At 48.3% G+C, this 21,105-nt stretch overlaps 1 protein-coding gene across 3 annotated transcripts in view; it reads left to right on the top strand.

The window, feature by feature from the left end:
* The window catches only part of CACNA2D3 (calcium voltage-gated channel auxiliary subunit alpha2delta 3), a 773,665-nt gene that overhangs the window by 290,089 nt on the left and 462,471 nt on the right, over positions 1–21,105 (top strand). For all 3 annotated transcript variants that reach the window (XR_004986777.2, XM_036430835.2, XM_036430833.2), the window contains exon 5: positions 3,982–4,144. Coding sequence is in view for 2 of the 3 variants with exons in the window: in XM_036430835.2 (XP_036286728.1) it covers positions 3,982–4,144 (163 nt within the window). In the remaining variant the exon portion in view is untranslated. The remainder of the gene's footprint in view (positions 1–3,981; positions 4,145–21,105) is intronic.

Here is a 21,105-nt window from a genome sequence, read left to right as displayed (position 1 = left end):
ATTTTTATATATTGGTCTTGTTTCCCATGATTGTGCTAAATTCACTAGTTATAGTAGATTATGTGGATTCCTCAGGTTTTGCAACATAGGTAATCATGCTGCATATATATAGAGTATTTCCTTTTTAATCTCTATGACCACTTATTTGTTAGTTTTACTGAATTTGCCAGGACCACTAGTGTGATGTTGAATAGAAGTGATCTGACATCTTTGCCATGCTCCTGATCTTAGAGGGACATATTGAGTGCTTCATCATGTATATAATTTTAGCTGTAGGTTTTTTTTATAAATGCTCTTTATTAGGTTGAGGACATTTTACTCTATTTATAATTTCCTGTGAGTTTTTTGATAAAAGTTGAATTCTTTCAAATGATTTTTCTTCATTTATTTGGTCATGTGATTTTTTTCTTTTTCTTTTCTTTATTCTGTTAGTGTAGTGAACTGTGCTGGTATTTTCAAATGTGAAACCAACTTTGAATTCTTGGGATAAACCCAAGTTGGTCATCTTTTTAAGTATAGGTGAATTTGATTCAATAATTTATTAAGATTTTTATATCTAGGTTAATGAGGGATATTGGTGTATAATTTTTAAAAACATTTTCTTGTTTGATTTTGACATCAGGGTTATGCTGCCTTCATTTAATAAGTTGAGACATATTCCCTCCTCTAATTTTTTAAGAGAGTTTGTGGGGTTTTTTTCATGTATATTTGATGTAATTCATAATTTAAGGTATCAGAACCTGGAGTCATTTGTTTTAGCATGGCTATTAATCGAGAACTTAAGTTCTTTGTGTGTATAGGGCCAGCCATATCTTCTTTTAACAATTTTGGTAATTTCTATTTTTAAAAGAAAGTTGACATTTAACTTAAGTTATCAAATATTGGCATAAAGTTGTTTGTACTAATTCCTTATCTTTTCATTGTCTCTAAAATATATAATAATGTTTCCTTCTTCATTCCTGATACTAGTATTCTGTGCTTTCTTTTTTTAATTCATCCATCTAACTAAAGTTTTATAATTTTATTAACTTTTATTTATTTATTTATTTTTTAAATACCATTTAAAACATATTTTTAATTGATTTCAGAAAGGGAGAGAGAGAGATAGAAACATCAATGATGAGAAAGAATAATTGATTTGCTGCCTCCCACATGCCCCCTACTAAGGAATCAAGCCCACAACCTGAGCATGTGCCCTTGACCAGAATCAAACCTGGGACCTTTCAGTCCTCAGGCCAACACTAAGCAAAACTGGTTAGGGCTTAGTAACTATTTTAAAGAACCAACTTTCAATGTTATTGATTTCCCCCTTCTGTTATTTGCTTTTTGTTTTATTGCTTTTTGCTTTTATCTCTATCATTTTATTCCTTCTTTTAATATTGAGTTTCATTTGTTCTTATCTTCAACTATTCATCTTAAAATGTGCTTCTTTTCCATAAGCTTTTAAATCTATGGTTTTTTGTAAAGTCTCTTAGCTACATCTCATACATATTGACAATTTTTATTATCATTCATTTAAAAATATTTTCTTTCTTTTCACATATATTATTAAGTACTGTGCTGTTTAATTTCCAAATCCTTAGGGTTTTTCTAGGCATACACTTTTCTTAGATATCATTGATAGTTTTTTTTATCATTATCATATATTAATTTCTAAAATTAGCCTATTGTTACCAGAGACAATACTGCTGGTGTGCCTCAATGGCTGAGCATAGACCCATGCACCAAGGAGTCAATGGTTCAATTCCTGGTCAGGGCACATGATCCTGATGTGGGTTTGATCTCCACCAGGAGGAGACAGCGGATAGATGTTGATGTTTCTCTCTCATGGGTGTTTTTATCTCTCTATCCTTTCCCTTCTCTCTAAAAATCAATGAATACATATTTCAAATCTCACTTCCTCACTTTTTAAAAAAGATTTTCTTTGACTTTTTTGCTGTTTGAATATGATATGTCTAGGTGTAGATTTTTTTTTAAAGTCAGATTCTTGGTGCTCTCTGAGTTTCTTGGATCTGTGGTATGGTAGTCATCATAATTTTAGAAAAATTTCAGCCATTATTATGTCAAAATTTTCTTCCGTTTCTTAGTCTCTCTTCCTTCTGGTATTCTTATTACACGTGTTCCATCTTTTGTAATTGTCCCACAGTTCTTGAATGTTCTGTTTCTTTTCTTTCTCTCCATTTTTCACTCTTTGCTTTTCAGTTTGGGGAGTTTCTATTGAGCTATTTTTAGGCTCATTGATTATATCCTCAGCTGTGTTCCGTCTGCTGATGTGCCAGCAGAGGCATTCTTCATTCTGTCACAGAGTTTTTGGTTACTAGGGTTTCCTTTTGATTCTTTCTTAGAATATTCATTTTTTTTTCTGCTTACATTATCCACTTGTTCTTATCTGTTTTCTATTTTTTTCCATTAGTGTCCTGAGCATATTAATCACAGTTGTTTTATCCCCAATCTGATCATTCTGACCACACTGTCGTCTGTCATCTTGCAATTTTATAAGATAAGAGCACATGCTATGGAAATAGACTGCCTGTGTGTGAACCCTGACTCTGCTTAGCAGCTGCACATTAATCTTTGACAGGGCACCTGAATTCTCTATGCCTCAGTCTCCTCATCTGTGAAGTGGGAATGCTCATAAAATCTTTTTCATTGAGTTGTTAGGAACATCAACACATGAAAGGAGAATTAACCGATAAAAAGCACTTAGATTAATGTAAGCATTCTGTATACACTGAGTGGCCAGATTATTATGATTGCTGAAGGCATAATAATCTGGCCACTCTGTGTGTGTGTGTGTGTGTATGTGTGTTTGTGTGTGTGTGTGTGTGTGTGTGTGTGTGTGTGCACGCACGCGCGTATTTTAGAGGCCCACTGCATGAATTTGTGCATGGGTGAGGGGTCTGGCCAGTGGAAGGGGACATGGGTGGTTGGCTGGCCTGCTTGCTGGTTGAACTCCTGGTCCAGGGGACAATTTGCATATTAGCCTTTTATTATGTAGGATATACACTGAGTGGCCAGATTATTATGTGTTCAGAGATCATAATAATCTGGCCACTCAGTACATATATTATAGAACTGATGCATGAAATTTATGCTCAGGTAGGGTCCCTAAACCTGATCAGAACTGATCGGTGCCTTCTGGCTGCGGACCACAGCTTTCCTCCCAGCTGCTGGCTATGGCCTCTCTTCCCTGCTGCTGGCTGCCAGCCAGAACCTTCCTTCATTCTGCGCTGTCCCCTGGTAGTCAGCTCACATAGCAAGTGGTAGAACTTCCGGTCTCCCCATCAAACTCCCAAGCGGTCATTTAGCATTTTAGCTTTTTATATACATAGATTCCATGATAATGATGATGATGATGATGGTGATGATATGATGATGCAGCCATTTTTAAAACGTGTCTGCACACTCGCATCATGAGGGCCTTTGCTCTGCTGTCCACTCAGTCTGTGCTGTTGCCCACACAGCTCCCTTCCTCCCTTCATTCAGCTTGTGTGCGAGTCCCTGAAGCAGTGAGACCTCCTATATAAAAGCAGAGCCCTTCCCTGCTATGTTCCCTTGCCCTGCTTTATTATTTTTCTTTAGCAAGTATGACTGTCTCACAAATTACCTGTTTACTTGTTATTTTTTAATTCTCTCCAGGCTCCTTCAACTGAGACGTAGGCTGTATAAGGACAGGGTCTGTCTTCAGATTTTCAAAAATTAAAATGGTTTTAGGGCAGCTTTCTCTATATTTACAAAAGGAAGTACTGTGCAGCTCCTTCCATTTCCCCCCAAGAATATTGTATGACATTGAGAGACACTTACATACCACTATCACACCCCTGAGAAAGCTGCCATAGAGGATATGGAAGACTAAAAGGGCCCACAAGACCAGGGTAGGATCCACAGTGTGAAGATGGCCCGCAGCTTTAGCCCTGGTCTGCCTGAGACCACAGCCCCCTGCCTGAGCCACATGTAACATTTCCTGGCCTTCTCTTTCAGTACGAATACTTCAATGCCGTACTGATCAATGAAAGGGACAAAGACGGGAACTTTTTGGAGCTGGGAAAGGAATTCATCTTGGCCCCCAATGACCATTTCAATAATCTGCCTGTGAACATCAGTCTTAGTGACGTCCAGGTGCCAACGAACATGTACAACAAAGGTAAGCCTTGGGGCCCTCCTTTCAGGGGTGGAGAGGGTGCGGGGCTGGCCGATTTGGGACATTATGTTATTTTCAAAACCACAATTACACTCTGGGTATGTCAGCCTGGATAGGTGCAGTGTGTGCTGGATCAGCCTGGAGACTTCGGCTTGCTACTTCCCCATGCTGTTTGCAGGAGCTCTGACAGCCAGTCCAGGGTTGGTAAACTTGCTTCTGTAAAAGGCCTGATAGTAAATATCTCTGGCCTTGAGGGCCACCTAGCTTGCTCACAGCTACTCAACTCTGCTGTTCTGGCACAAACACAGCCGAGGTGACAGTTATCAGTGGGTGTGGCTGTGGTTCAGTAAAACATTCACCTGCAAAAAACAATGTCTGGATTCGACCTGTAGGAGGCCATCCCCTGATCCATGGTATAATCTCTCTCTCTTCTTCCTCTGTTCCTTGTAATAGTAGTTAAGTGTTCAGCAACACCGGGGGTTGCAGCAGAATCAGTTGTGGTCTTTCTTAGAGTACAAAGTAACAGGAGCCTCACGGGGCTCCCTGTTTTCAGGCTTGTGGCCTTCAAATCCAGCCTTCACATAGAGTCAAGGGATATTTTCCCCAAATTCCCATATGCCCATTGGAGCTGGGATTATCCTGGCCAAGGGCTGGGCTCTGGCAGCAGATGGACTCTGGTTAGACCCAGGGTTTCACCTCTGAATGGATGTGACCTTGGGGGCCCACCTTCTCTCCTGAGACCTTAGTTTCCTCTTACCTAGAATGTGGATAATAATTGTGTCTAACTCATGGGGTGGCTGTGAGGACTTAACGGAGGGTGTGAATAAAAGTTTACGTTAATGACATTGCCCTTGTCACCATCACCATCACTGAGTTGGATTTTGTTCTGCTTTGTCAGCCCTGGGAGGCACCTAGACAAAGAGCCGTTCCCTCAGAAAAACACGTCAGGAAGTGCTGGCATCTTCAAAGTAAAATTCTGCCGGGTTGCCTGCCATTGAGGTTTCAAAAGTATCAGGGGCCAGGGGCCATCACCCACCAGCTCCGTGTCACCTACAAGAGCGCAGTGGTCCAGAGAAGGCTGTGGGTTTGGTTCCTGCTCCTTCCTTCGCTGGATCCTGAGCCTCAGTCTCCCCTTGGGATGAGGATGCTGGCTGCCTTGGAGGGCCATTGTAAAACGATATAGATGCAGCCTTCTCACAACAGTGGCTCATGAGAGACCTCAGTCATCTTAGCTGCCACCACTGTTGTTGGGAAATAACATGCCCGTGAGTTGCATTTCTAAGTTGTTCTAGGTCCCTGTGTGCAAAGGCAGGTCAGTGCTTAAAGAACCTGCTCCTCACTGCCTCTGAAGCATGATTCTCCTGCCTGTGCTTTGTGGCTGGACACCTGGTGTCTTCCTTTCCTTGTTTACCTGTTACCCGCCCTTAATCCTCAGTGGAGGCAGGACTCTGTTGCAGGCGTCTTCAAACTACGGCCCGCGGGCCACATGCGGCCCGCAGAGGAGTCTGATCTGGCCCGCCAGGTTTTTTGGGCAGTGAGCGCAGCCGAGGTGTCACAGTAGGAATTAGTAGTTCATATAGTCCGGCCCTCCAGCTCTCTGAGGGATCGTGATCTGGCCCCCACTTTAAAAAGTTTGAGGACCCCTGGTTCAAACTTTGGGGAACCACGTGGTGAAGCAGACACAGCCCCTCCTCCTGAGGGGTTCGCACTTTACTTGGGGAGCAAACAGGTAATGAGATCATTCGCTAGCGGTCACCTTTACGGAAAGCCAGGGGCAGTGGAGGGACCCTGTCACTCACTCATGTGGCAGCCACACATTCGCCATTTTTTCTCTCCCTCCTGGAGGAAGTGATGTCAGTCTGAACTACCTCTACTGGGCTCTGGCCTGGGCCACGTGACCGAATCTTCAATTTGGCTTCTTCCTTAGAGGGCAGATACCTGAGCTCCAAGCCTTAGTTGCTGAATTCACATCTCTGGTGGGGTTGAATCCTCTAAGGCAGTCTTGTCAGCGAGGAAGGAAGGCTCCTTTTGTGCAGCGTGGCTGGAAGAAAGCCATCCTCTCAGCATTAAATACACACTCAGCTGAAGATGAAAAATTAACAAGACTTTACAGAGCAATTTCAGACATAAAACCATTCAGAACGATCTTTTAAAAAATACGACAGCTGCTTCAAGGTTGCTGGAGCCCTTAGCACCATTGTGGAGAGAGATTTAATTGCACCGTATGCTTTAAAGGCATAATTGTACCTTTCGGTGGCAACAGCACATGAGGGACCAGCACCGCCACTGATCACAGGGACTGAGCCTCATCAGGCGAATCTAAAAAACAGGCAGTTCACTTGAGCTGAGGAGGTAGGTGATGATGTTTAAAGTCATTCTCATCAGCGCTGAGGTCTGCCTACTGCCCCCACCCAGACTCACTGGTCCCAGGCAGCGGGGTCAGCCAGGCTCTATCCCTTGTCTAGTCTGCTAGGCAGCGAGGAGCTGCCCAGGGGAGGGGCTTCAGGAAAATTCCTGTCTCCCTTCTACCTAATTTAAACCAGCCCAAGCTGTCTTTTTTTTCTTTTCAAGCTGCAGAGATGTATTTTATGTTTAGAGGATCCTCCAGCTCTGATCCAGTTATTGATGACATGTACTCAGCACACATGCTCAGAACTTGATCCCTGGCTATGATGCTCCGGGGTTAGGCATCTTACTCCCCACAAGGGAAACCAATGTCGCTCATGCTCTCCCATGGGGCAGCTTGGACCCTGGGGAGGGGTGCATGGCAGAGTGGTTTGAGACTTGCTTGGGAGCTGCTGTGCCTGGGAAGCGCTGTGCCAAGCTGGACCTCGATTTTCTGGTGACAATTCCCACTTACTCCGCTGCCTCTCTGGGGGTGAGGTCTGAGCAAATAAGAATCTGGTCCCTCAGGATCCCCCCCGGCTACTCTCAGGTCACCTTGGGGGCTGGGAGTTTTTGCACAGGCTGAGGCCCCAGGCCTTAGGTTCCACCACTGCAGGTCCATTGTCCGCCTTCCTTCTCAAGCACAAACTTTCCCGCTAGGGGGTGGGGACAGGCTCTGCTCTAGTGAGACCGCAGATCCATCTCCAGCGTCATGTCCTGGCTGCCCTCTGCCTCCTCCCTTTTGCACACCGTGGCTCCCCGCCCGGTAACTGCTCTGAGTTGAGACCCCCACACTGACTGGAGAGAGCTCCTGATTTATGTAGCTCACACATGTCAACCCCGCAAACATCCTGAGAGCAAGAACTGCAGAGTTTCTGACTACCTGCCTGGGAGAGAAAGGGGGAGAGAGCAGGGAGAACAAACTATATGTTGTCTCAGTACAATATCTCATCTGTTCCTCTGTGCATGCCTTCCATCCTTCATTCATTCATCAAACACTGTGCCAAGCTCTACAGATCCATCCATGACCAGGACAGACATGGGCCCTGCCCCGAGCAGTCGGAGAAGACAGGTACTGAGCAAGATATGATGAGTGTGACAGGAGTTGCAAAGGCAGAGTGCAGCGCTGACCTGGTCCTGGGACTTACTGACAGGCCCCTCTGCGAGGAAGAGAGGAGGAGGTAGGCAGGCAGGGAGTCATTGCTAGTGAAGTGTGTCCGACAGAAAGACTAAACTGTGAGCCGGCATCCAGGTGGGAGAGTGTGGGGCAGGGACTCTGAGAGCGAGGAAGTGGGGTGTCTGAGAGGCTGCAGCTAGGGGCAAGGGTGAGCTGTCCCCCAGCGGCAGAAGCAGGAGCAGCCGCCCCTCTGTGAGAGTCAGAAAGGTAACTATGGGCCCCGGAGGGCTGGCCATGTGCCAGGTGAGAGCCACCAGAAGGTACTGGAGCATTGAGAAACGGTACAATCTGATTGGCTGATTGGCGACAGGTGCATGCTGGAACAGGTGTGCGCTGGTCTCACCCACACTGAAGGAGAGGACAGAAGGGAGGGAAGGAATCCAGGACACAGAATGAGAAAACCTGGTGGAGAGGAATGGTGCCTGGCCCGTTGGATGACCAAGGTGAGGGTTCTCAGGCTTGGGCCCCAGACAGCAAGAATATTCCATCAAGTATATTAGCTCCGTGAGGGCAGGGACCTTATCTGTTTTGTTTTCTCATGATTTCTCAGCCCCAGCTTGGTACTTAGCACATAGTCGGGGCTCAATAAATATTTATTGCAAGGTGAGTGAAGGAAAGAAGAGTGCAAATTAAAACACTTTGTTTTTGTTTGTATGAAGAAAAGACACCCGAAATAACTCTCCCTCGTGATTCCCCTCCTCCAGCAGTAAAGGAGGGCATGGGGACAGGTGGCCTGCCTGACAGACAGGCCTAAGGGAGGTGTGAATTGCAGGACACAGCCTAGGCCCATGGTCGGCAAACTGCGGCTCTCAAGCCACATGCGGCTCTTTGGCCCCTTGAGTGTGGCTCTTCCACAAAATTCCATGGCCTGGGCGAATCTATTTTGAAGAAGTGGCATTAGAAGGAGTTTAAGTTTAAAAATATTTGGCTCTCAAAAGAAATTTCAATCCTTATACTGTTGATATTTGTCTCTGTTGGCTGATGAGTTTGCCGCCCACTGGCCTAGGCTAACCCTTTATCTTCTTGTCAGGGAACCTAGTCAGACAAGACTGGGCTCTGTGCAGAGGCCCAGCCCCTGGAAATGAAAACAGATTTAGAGAAAGGGACACTCATCACCACCATCACAGAGTGAGGAATCGGTCTGTCTGTTACAGTCCAATAGGTTCTTCTGAAAGCCCAGGCGAGGGCAGCGGTCTATGAGGCAGACTTGGGCCCTTTGGGAGCAGAGCTAGCGGCAGTGAGGGGAAGAAAAAAAAAAAAACTTAAACACAGCATTTTTAAAGGTCCATGAGCCTTCTTACACGTCAAACAACTCTTAGAAAACATTTTAATGATTTCCGTGTAAACAAATCAGAAACATATGGATTAAATTCCCCTTAAAATATACACATGTAATTAAGGGGAAAAGTGCTTGGCAAAATGCACTTTGCATTTTATCAAACCCAACATTTGAAAAATAGGTTGAGACATCTGACAAATCCAGCAAGAGCGATCCTGCCCATCCCCACGGCAGGGGCTCAAGTCCCCCTCACTGCACCAGCTCTGCTCCCACAGGGCCCAGTCCCCCTCACTGCACCAGCTCTGCTCCCACAGGGCCCAGTCCCCCTCACTGCACCAGCTCTGCTCCCACAGGGCCCAGTCCCCATCACTGCACCAGCTCTGCTCCCACAGGGCCCAGTCCCCCTCACTGCACCAGCTCTGCTCCCACAGGGCCCAGTCCCCCTCACTGCACCAGCTCTGCTCCCACAGGGCCCAGTCCCCCTCACTGCACCAGCTCTGCTCCCACAGGGCCCAGTCCCCCTCACTGCACCAGCTCTGCTCCCACAGGGCCCAATCCCCCTCACTGCACCAGCTCTGCTCCCACAGGGCCCAGTCCCCCTCACTGCACCAGCTCTGCTCCCACAGGGCCCAGTCCCCCTCACTGCACCAGCTCTGCTCCCACAGGGCCCAATCCCCCTCACTGCACCAGCTCTGCTCCCACAGGGCCCAGTCCCCCTCACTGCACCAGCTCTGCTCCCACAGGGCCCAAGTCCGCCTCATAGACCGCTGCCCTTGCCTGGGCTTTCAGAAGTACCTACTGGACTGTAACAGACTGATTCCTCATTCTGTGATGGTGGTGATGAGTGTCCCTTTCTCTGAATCTGTTTTCATTTCCAGGGGCTGGGCCTCCGCACTTGCTTTGGATCTGTGCTGTGATGGGGAAGGGGAAAGCTGGGGCCATCTCGCATACCTGGAAATCACAGCGCTGTGTGGGCAGCCTGGGCAGGCAGCGGGGGAAATAGCACTAGAACCTCTGTGCCCGGACTGACTCCACCAGCCATGAGATGCCACAGGGCCCTGAGAATGAGCAAGGGGCAGCTTGGCTGAGAATATGGGGGCTAGCCCTGCAGAGAGGTGAGCATATTGTCCTGCAGGTGGACCCAGGCTTCCTCTGCCCCCTCCCTGGGCTGCACCAGCTCAGCCATGAGGCTTGTTCAAGGGTATGTGGTCCAATGATATATGCGTGGCCTCAATGCTGACCTTTGCCTCCACAAGGATTCTGCTGCCTGTTCCTCTGTAAAGCAGACATTATGATGGCATCTACCTCATGGAAGTTTGCGAGGATTAAATGAAGCAGCACACTATGTTCAGCCTTTAGCACTGTGGATTGTATGTGGTAAATGCCTACTAAGTGTCACTTCTGTTAGTGATGCTAGTGAATACCCCACAGTGGCTGACTTGTGCCTGGAGTGTGTGTGACCCTGAACCAGGTAACATCATTTTTCCTTCTGAATGTTGGACATCCTTTTACCACTGGACATTCAATGCACAGAACACAGTGGGGAGCCAGAGTTGCTTGGGGTGTCAGAAGCCGATGGCAAGTGCAGAGCCAGTGCAGTGTGTGTCTGGTGGTTCTGATCATGGGCCTGGGGTCCAGTCCTGACCCTCCGTGTGCTGGATGTTGACCTCATCAGTTGCTTGTGGATGCTCACTCGCCTTTTCTTTGCTCTTCATGCTCAGACCTGGGAGCCTCCTTGTGTTCAGATCCTACTGTGGGCCACATGGCTGCTGAGAATCGTGGTGTCCTCAGTTAATTGCTGTAGGACTACCAAATGACACTCTGGGCTTTCCTTCTTCCAGGGACTCGGGGCTCTCGGGGTCCTGGGGCCCTCAGCAGTCCGCTGGTGCTGGTCATGTCTGGGGCATGAAGGCCATCTTTCTTTCCACTTCTCTTTCTTCTATCCCCTGCTCTACGCCAATGGAATCTTCTATCCAGAACACACACTCCTCTTCCTTGGAGGCTCTCCCCCGTGCATGAGCCCACGGATGTCTTCCTCGTCAGTGTTCTTCCTTTGGATAACATGGATGTCGTGTTTACTAAGTGCAGGCACAAGCATGATCTGAGACAGTATAATCCCACCCTCAAGTCAGTGAAGTAGGAGAGACTGTGTTCCCATTTTACAGAGGAAGGGACCGAGGCTTAGAGACTTGCTGGGGATGACTCAGCTAGTGAAATGGGCAAGTCAGCATATGACACCCCCACACTTTTATTTCAGAATCACCAGGACACACTGCCTTTTGGTATCGTGTTTACGTTCCCCCATATCCACCTGTGGCTGTGCCCCGGTGTTCACTTAGCTGTGTCACGCCTATTTACACACACACTTTGTTTGGGTGGCAAAAGGAAGGCCATGTTTTTGTCAGATTGTGCTATTTTCTTCTCAGCATGTAAAAATCCATCATAAATGAAAACTAGTCTTTTCTAAAACAAAACAAAACAAAACAAAACAAAACAAAAAACAAAAAAAACCACCAAACAAAATAAACACTCCCAATCTCTTCCCCTGAGCAAAATAAAGGCTGTAGCAGAAAATCTTTTAAAAAATGTAAAACAAACTGCATCAGAATGTCAGTGGGTTCCAGCTGCTCACACGTTGAGGATATTTCTGTTGGAGGTGAGATGCTTGCACATCTAATTCTACAAACCTGCCAGACAGGGATGTGTACCTGGCAAGGGAATATGATTTGCAGCGCAGAACGGCTCTCTGGCTCCCTGGCGTCCGGGTTTAGAAGTGAATTCCTTCACCATAGCGACTGGGGTGACAGCACTGAGCTGGATTCGACACCACCATCATATATTGATTTAATAGATTTTCACAAAACATTCCCGTGTGCCGACATCAGAGGCTAGCATAGGAAGGTGTGATGACTGGGAAGACACTGCCATGTGCTTCTGGGCCTCACAGGCCTGTGGGGAGGCAGAGGGGAGGTGAACACACAGTGAGCACTCGGTGCACCCAGAGGAAAGGCCGTGGAGGAGGGGGCTGTGGTCCTGCCAGGCTGTGTCCCAGACCAGTTCAGTCTGGACTAGGGGAGAACTAGGGCTGGGGGTGGCCATGGCCAGAGGACAAGTTCTTGAGGAAGATGAGCTTGGCTGCCATCTGAAGGGTGGTGGTGGGAAATAATAACCAAGGACTTAGCGGGGTGGTAAGAGGGGGGCTATTGCAGGCAGAGAGGTCACGGTGAACGGATGTTGCTAAGCATCCTTGAAAGCATGTTTTGGGGTGAAATAAGGGAGGGGATGCTATGTGAAATCTGCCACTCTAGACCCACTGTGTACACAGGATATTCAAGGAATACAAGTCTGTTCCCCGGAGGAGGCCATTGCACCATATGAGTCAGCTTGCCCAAACTTGCCTGATTACGGCGTGCTCTATAAGACACAGCATTAGCCCCTCGGAGGGCAAGGGCACTGCCTGGGAGACATGAGTGAGATGGAGCTCCGAGGGCTCAGGTGGAGAGGCTCAGATGTTCACCAATGAGGGGCCAAGGTGCCGAGGAAAGCCCATAGGACATCGTGCGTGTTTCAAGGGCATTCATAAGTGGTGGATATGCAGAACGTTTCTCTAAGAATATACAGGAAATTAAAGTACTTATGTTTTATGTCCCACCCTCAGTGTAAGTGTTTTCCCATGGACAAGAGTGTTGCTTTTCTTAGGAGTTAAAAACCAAAGAACAAAAGCACTTGATTCACACAAGCCGCTCATCTGCACGTATTTTTCAGGTACACAGCTATCCGAGAAGAGGCAGCACAGCTGTGTGTTGGTTGCTAATGGCTTTCAGGTTGACGGTCCTCTCAGCTTGCGGTGGGCATGGCTGACACACTCTTGCTTGAGGCAGAGGACCATGGAGGAAGTTGTTTATGTGCTGACGCTGACTCTGCTGAAGATTGCCTTTAGTGTCATACTGTGCCCTTCGGTGGCATTAGTTATGTTCATCCAAGTGATGTGGCCTGGATAGGGAGAAACGGTTCCCTCTAAAATGATTCCATAATACTCCAGTCACCTGTGGGCAGGTGTCACAGGCATGAGTATGCCCTTCCTCAAATCGGAGGAATCTTCTACACTTGGCACAATATAGATCAGTGCTTCCAGGGGTCAGCCTGAAAATGGGATTAGAAGCGAGGGTTGCTGGACTCAAGCCAAAGACAGGTGGTCGTGAGTCTTGCTTGCGTTCTTACTGGCACTGCCTTAGGGTCCGTGCTTGGTGGCTTTTTGAAGCAGCTGTTCCTAGGCCTCAGGGACACGCTAGAGGGGAGGGAGGTGCCTGACAGAGGCCCAGGGCTGAGTGATGAGGATGTGCCCCAGTCGGTCCCTGGGGCTTGACCATCTGTCACAGACCCCTCTTCAAGCCTGGCCTGTAGTGGTGACATGAGTCATGGGGGTAGAGGCCAGAGGTTGCATCTTCACCTCCTGAAGGATGCACAGGTAGATCTTGGGGACAGGGTACCACTCTCAGCTGTGTTCTTTGCTCAATGCCCCCAGTTCCTCAGATGCCTGCTTGTGAATGCTGTGACAGCCTAAAGCCCATGCCTCCCTTACTTAGGATGGGTTTCTAGTAAAAATGGCTGTGGTTTCCTTCTTTATCTTTGGAGACATCCTTCTCTGAGCAGCATGGCAGCTCTGTCTTATAATCTCCAAAGGCCATCATCAGGCATTCCTCCACTGTTTGGATGTGGGAGAGTGATTTTCTACATTTCTGATCAGATTACTTTTTCCCTCTCTCTTCAGGGGGTAGAACAATTCTTGGGTGACCTCTATCTCAACAACCACTGCCGGGTCATGTGTGGGTCATACCTCCAGGCAGGTAGAGGCAACACGCTGTGACTTCATCTCTGTCAGGTGGATGAACCCACATCTCAGAGAAACTGAAAGCATGGAGGTCTACATGGCGGGACTCAGAGGGAAAAGTCTTCCAGCTCCAAATCTGTGGTTTCTCACCGAAGCTTGGAAGCAGAGCCTCGCAGTGGAGTCCGCGAGGGCGCATCCTCACTGGGGTCTGCTTGACTTAAGGCCCAGTGCCAGGTGCAGGGAGACAGATCATCCTTGTCCTTCACAGACTTTCTGGGGTGGTTTTGCCTGTGAGGTTTCCCCGCTGTTAAAGGCAGAGTGGAGGAGAGAAGTTGCAGGACCAAGTTTTTCTGTAACCCAGACGAAGAGGTGGTGAGGGGCTCTCTGTCGGGGTGCAGGCTCAGGACCAGTTGGGGTGCTGGCGATGGACTAGCATTAGAGAGAGTGTAGGGAGGTTTCCCAGGCAGCAGAGGAGCCCCAAGAAAAGAGCAGACCAGATCAAGGCCTTCGGACATGCACCAGAAGTGGGTGGGGCTGGTTTGCTTCTGCACAAAGCAGATTTAAAGACTGTCCAGGGCTTAGTGCCCTGTCATCTTTTACAGTCTTTCCAGAAGGTCCTCTTGGATTTAAGAACGGGTTCTCATAGTGTCTGTTCTGATCTTGGTTTTCTCCCGTCCATTGGCAGCATGGGCCTCTGGCTCCTTCCCCATCCCTTCTCCCCTCATCTCCTGCCACAGAGCATCTGCTGGTCTCCAAGGGATCACTTTGTAGCCTTGCATTCTTTTCTTATAATATTTGCAGGTTTTCTCCCTTCTTTCAAAGAGGATCTGAGGCAGATGTATTGAAGGGCCAAAAGGTCTTTTCTTCTTTTATCCTTCTTGCTCCTCCCTCCTTTTTGTGCAGAGTCTAGCCCATGACTGAGGGACCATTTCTTTGTGCCCAAAGGCACTGGCTTTGTAAGTACAATTTGGGGCCACAGTATGGAATAAAAGGTAGAGCACTAATGCCTAGAGCTCTCAGTTTTATGTGTAAGAAACACTGTTTTATCTCAGCCAGAAGCTTTCTTCTGCTCACTCTTTTTCTGCGACAACACCAGCAGGTATCAGCATAAGGTCTACTGTCTCCCCAAGATAGCAGGGCCACCGGGACGCCACCATGCTGTGCCCGACAGGCAGGTGCTGGCAGATGGCCAGCTCCACGGGCTCCCTGGATGCCTGCAGCACCCACAGGGGCTGGAAGTAATGCCGCCTGCTGGTCGGTGGGACCGTGGATGGGCTCCCATCCCAATTGGCCTGGGTTAGCATCCAGGCTCCACTATTCAGCTGTGGTGTGATTTCAGACAAGACACAGAACCACTCAGCCCCAGGGAGAATAACTACCCACCTCAGCACAGGGCATTTTTTAAGGACTGGATGAAAGAGAGAGAGGAGAGAGACTAAAAGAGAGACAGAGGGAGACACAGAGAGAAAGATAGAAAGACTCAGACAAGGAGACACACAGACTCTGATATATTAGTAGACCTAGAAAGAAAGCATCAGGCAGTGTCATTGCTCATGCTCACCCACTCACAGATGGGAAGACTGAGCCTCAGGGAGGTTCAGTTACCTGCCAAGAGTGAATCCAGGTCCAGCCCTCTGAGAAGCCAGCTGTCTTACTGGTGCCAGGTGAGCCTCCCAAGACAGGGCCTGGGAGCAGCGCCTGCTGCTCCTCACTGACACCGAGGAAAGGGTTTCATGGTCAGCCTGCTCACAGCCCTCTCAGTGTCGCCATGGCTAGTTCTTACAGCTGTCCTGCAGCCAGTCTAGCCTCCAGCCAGGAAGTCTCAGTGTAGCTGGGTGTGGCTTATTTTTGGAGCAATGTGTGCAGTTGGTGGCTAGCCGCTGCTCCCAGGCCCCTCCCAGTGCTCCTTGTCCACTCAGTCCTCCCTGCAGCTGAAGGGCTGGTACCCAGGGGAGCCTCTGCAGAGCTGCCATTTCTGCCCATTGTGGCAGGTGCCATATGGCTTGCAGACCCTGAGTGTTGCTGCCCAGGTGTAAAGGCACTGTGCCCCCTGAGATGAAGAGAGGAGGAGGTAGGCAGGCAGGGAGTCATTGCTAGTTAAGTGTGTCCGACAGAAAGACTAAACTGTGAGCCGGCATCCAGGTGGGAGAGTGTGGGGCAGGGACTCTGAAAGTGAGAAAGTGGGGTGTCCGGAAGTCTTCAGAGGAGGTAAGGGTGGGCTGGCCCCCAGCGGCAGCAGCAGGAGCGGCTGCCCCTCTGTGGGAATCAGAAAAGTAACTATGGGGCCCGGAAGGGCTGGCCATGAGCCAGGTGAGAGCCATCAGAAGGTACTTGAGCTTTGGGGAATGGTACAATCCCTCTGCACCCCCAAGATCTCTAACTTTTCTCTGAGGGCCATGCTGAGAGCCTCACAGTGGGGCCAAGCCCTCCACCTTGTCTCTCTGAATGCTCCCTGTGGCTGCCTAGTCTTGTCCCAGTGTTCCTGTGCCTTGACCCCCTCCCCGCTCCCCCCATACTCTCCGGGCGAGACCTCAGGGGCTTCTGGGCTTCCCCAGAACTATCGGGCCAGGACCCCATTCACTTGAGGGTGGAGCCTAGGGTGGCCCAGGGAATGTTTGCATAGCGGCCAGGACAGCCCCCTGCACCCCATTAGAAGTGCTCTGTATCCCTGGAGTCCCCATTGTGGGGGTGGATCTTCTGGGGTCCTCCTAAGGAAGGGCCGTGGGCTCCCAGAGCTGGGCTGATGGATCCTCTTCAGGGAGTGGCCTGGTCTCAGGGACTTCTTTGTTGGAAACTGGGTGGACGGGGCGGGGACTCTCTCCCGGGCAGATGCAGAGCCAGTGCAGGTTCTGAGTGTGGGCCTGGAGTCCAGTCCTGCCCTCCATATGCTGGATGTTGACCTTATCAGCTCCTGAGCCTCTGCCAATCAGTTCACTTCTACAAGGCCTTCATCCCCATGGTGAGGGGCCAGGAGCACCTGGGAGCACAGAGAAGAGTGGTAGCGAGGGAGGGGAGGGGAGCAGAGTGAGAAGAAGGGAAAGAGGGAATAAGGGAGAGGGATGGGGAAGGGAAGACGGGGAGGAGAGAGAGAGGGTTTGCGCCAGGGTCCCTCAGCCTCTGTCACCTAGTAGGTTATTTTTGTGGCTGGTATTATTGATAATCTGACAGCAGAAATACTCTCTTATCCTGACACATTTCAGTCTAGAATTTCAGATTTCTTTCCCTCTGTAGCTCATTCTAAGGAGTCCGTGGAAGAAAATATGGCTAGAAGTTGTTTCAACTGTCGAGATACGAAATCCCTTTGTCACTCTTTCCCCCTGGTTCCCCTCCCAAGTCTCACTGGAGTTGATCACAAGGAGGCAGGGTTGGTGGTTACTCTTTTACTTACACAGGAAAAGCCGTCCTCATCCTTCAGGTTCAGTGTCACATAAGATGTCAGAAATTGACATTCACCAGCTAATGTGAAGCCTTAACAAATACACTGTCACCTGGAGCCAAAAATAGACTTAGGGGACAAGGATAGAGAACTAAGGAGCCTTCCTGGGTGTGGGGCCAGCGGGCTGACAGGTGGTGGGATATGGAACGCAGGCACCTCTGGAGCTTGTCTGTATGAAGGTCAGCTCTTCCACAGCCAGGGTTTACCCTAGGGAAGCTGCTCCTCAGAGACCCTTTGTGACGTAGAGGTCTGCCTCCTGGTGTTGATAATAGCATTGCCCAGGAAGGAGCCGACTTTCTGCCCAGATGCCATCCTGTGGGCAGTCCCCTCCGTCCTTAGGGTCTCACCCTGCTTTGCCTCCTACGTCCCAGCCTTTGGAGGGCATGGGTGGCCCTGTTCATAGAATCGGGATCTAGAGACCAGCAGACCCACACCAGGGTGAATTCCTGGTGAAGTCAGACATTTGAACAGTACGGTGGGGAGTCTGCTCTGAACTCCCCCCTTCCTTTTCAGCCTGTATGACAGCAAAGCTCGTCTGTTCTTCCCATTGTCATGGGAGACACGGAATGCATTTCAGGTTGTGCCAGGAAGGCTCTATCCTCCACACGCAGGCCTGCGACCTGCATTTCTGTCCAAAGGATGGCCAAGAACGGAGAGACTGTTGCAGAGAAGGTTGTCTCTGGAGGGATGTGGTTCACATGAGCTCAGCTGACAGAAATCTAAGTCAATCATGCCAAGGCCTGAGTTTAAACGGGGAGTGAGTGCTGACTTGGTTGGTGAGAAGTACAACCATCTGCTGGAGTGTCCAGGCTCAGGGGTGGTGGTGGGAGGACACCTGGGGCCAGGGCATTGCCATTCCAGAAGAGAAGCGAGGAGTATGTGCACAGCTGCTCTGTTTTGGTGCATCTGCGTTAATAATGAAAACTCTAGGTGGGGGGAAGCCATACTGTGGATGTTGAAATGGCAACTTGTGAGAAGGCTGGTTTCATGAAAGTAACAGATAAAATTCCCAATGGTGCAGTCACCCTCTGCATGCATGTTTGGGACGGCTGAAGTTCATTACCTGTGCAGCAGCTGATAGTTCACACGTGCCTCCACGCAGTCTCCCAGCTTCATTCACAAGGATCACACGAGGCTCCGAGAAGAGGTGGCTGTTCGTCAGAGGCACCTCTTCATCCCGAGAGCTGAGAGGTTGGCATCTGGGCCCAGAAGCCAGAGCTCTGGCCTCAGGGTTTGGTCCTAGAAGCAGTGGAGGCGGGGCCTTCACACAGCTCATTTGTCATTGTGTTTGGCCCGAGCACAGCAGTTCACAGAAGCCGGCACTCACTCAGTCCCCAGCCTGCAACATGTAAGTGCAGGAACCAGAAATGCTGTCCAGAGAGAACCTGGGGAGACTCCAGGGACCAGAGAGCAGGGCAATAGTTCTTATCTCTGTCCACTTAATGATCAAAATCACTCCAAGCTTCTGTTTTAAAAAGAAAACAGCTTATGGGTTTATAATTCACATACAGTTTCCACTACATGTACTATTTGTGGTTTTTCGTATATTCACAGATATGTGCAAGCATGGTCTTGCACATCATCACGGTCAATGTTAGTACATCTTCATCATCCCAGATAGAAACCCTGCAGCTTTTAAGGGTTACCCACCTATGCCCCATCCCTCCCCGCCCTAAGCAGCCATCAGTCTATCGATACTTTCTGTCTCTATAGAATTGCCTTTTCTGGACATTTCATATAAATATGACCATATAATATGTGGTATTTCACAACTGGCTTATTTTACTTAGCATAATTTTTTAAAGTTTCATTAACATTGTAGCATACATCAGTATTTATTCCTTTTATGGTTGAGTAATATTCCATTGTAGGCATACTCTACAGATTGCTTTTCCATTCGTCAGTTAATGGACATTTAGTCTGCTTTGGCCTTTTGACTATTATTATTGCTATAAATATTCATGTGCCAGTTTTTGCGTGGACATATGTTTTTATTTTTATCAGGTATGTACCTAGTGTGAAACTGTTGGATCGCATGGAAACTCTATGTTTAATCATTTGAGGGTGGCCAGATTTTTTCCGAAGTGATTGTACCATTCTCCACACCAGAAATTTGTGAAGGTTCTGATTTATTTACATTCTTGCTAATAGTTGTTATTTATTTATTTATTTATTTATTTATTTATTTTACCATAGTCACCCTTGTTTGTGAGAAATAATATTTATTTAATTTATAAAATATACTTTTATTGATTTCAGAGAGGGAGAGGGAGAGATAGAAACATCAATGCTGAGAGAATCATTAATCGGCTGCCTCTTGCATGCCCCACACTGGGGATGTAACCTGCAACCTGGGCATGTGATCTGGCTGGGAATCAAACCATGACCTCCTGGTTCCTAGGTCAACACTCAACCACTGAGCCAGTCCAGCCAGGCAGAAAATAATATTTCATTGTGGTTTTGATGTACATGTCCATGGTGACTAATGATTTCAAGCACAATTTCATGTGACAGGTAGCTTGTGGCAGGATGAAAAATGCCAGTGTCTTAGCTCTTTGGGACGAATGCCCCCAGTTGCCAGTGTGGGGAGAGATCCTGAGTTCTTGGCTGTACCAGTCCAGAGTGAAGTTTCTGTCTGGTTGAGCTGGGAAGGGAGAGGGAGAAAGCAGGTCTTGGTTCAAATACAATAGACTGCTCTTCTGACGGACATTCAGTAACATCGATTGAATAAATGTTCCTTTCCTTGCTGTGTGTACTTGGGACCATTCTAGAAACTTCAAGTGATTCTTGTAGAAATAGCTTTGCCAGTTTCACTGCAGAGCAAGTCTGAGGAGCTCCTCCTCCCTGGTGGTAAAAGTGGAAGCTCTCAGGATGCTGCCCGAATGAACACCCTCTGGGAAGGCAGAGTTTGAGGCATGGGTAGGGCTGGGATAACCCCAGGAGGTTGGGGTGTGCAGCGGGATGAAGGCTATCAGTGCAAGTGAATAGGAGCATGGATTTGGATGCGCATCATAGCTCTTGGGCCCAGTGTCACTTACCTGTTAGTTTCTTTCGTTGTTGTTGTTGTTAATTGCTACCCAGAAAAAATGATATTTTTCCATTTTTAGAGAGAGTGGAAGGGAGAGGGAGAGACAGAGAGAAACATCTATTTGAGAAAGACACATTGATTAGTTGCCTCCTGCATGCACCCCAATCAAGTCCAGGGAACCTGCAACCAAGGTATGTGCCCTTGACCAGAATCGAACCCGAGACTCTTCAGTCCGTGGGCCAATGCTCTATCCACTGAGTCAAACTGGCTATGGCTGAATTAGTTTCTTGATTTATAAAAATAGTGAGGGTTAAATGAGTAACACAGTGAAGCATATAAATATTATAACACATAATATAACAACATATTATCCTATATAATAAAAGCCTAACATACAAGTTGAACGAATGGTGAACACTGACCACCAGGGGCCAGACACTCAATGCAGGAGCTGCCCTGAGCCCACAGGCCCCAACCGGTGGTGGCTGTTGGGATGGGGCTGGCAGTTGTGGTTGGGGTTGGCGAGCGGGCGGTAACAAGCCAGCCACAGCAGGTGCCAATGGAGGTCCCTCAATCGCCCCACCAGTCATCCCACAGGTTGACTCTGATCACAGGCCAAGCCTAGTGACCCTACCTGGGCACAGATTTCATGCACCAGGCCTCTAGTGTAATAATAAAACTCTAATTATTTTTTGGATTGGTGAATTTTGAGCTTAAAGGGGAAAAAGGGCCATCATCTTATAGTTGATTATCTTACTGTGTCTTCAAAGTAGGATAGGAAAGTTGAACTCAAATGGTGTAATAATAACCTTTTTGAAGGACATATGA

The sequence above is a fragment of the Pipistrellus kuhlii genome, unplaced genomic scaffold (assembly GCF_014108245.1).
Source record: "Pipistrellus kuhlii isolate mPipKuh1 unplaced genomic scaffold, mPipKuh1.p scaffold_m20_p_11, whole genome shotgun sequence".
In the NCBI taxonomy this organism is placed as follows: Eukaryota; Metazoa; Chordata; class Mammalia; order Chiroptera; family Vespertilionidae; genus Pipistrellus; species Pipistrellus kuhlii.
This window is presented reverse-complemented; position numbering and strand designations above follow the sequence as displayed.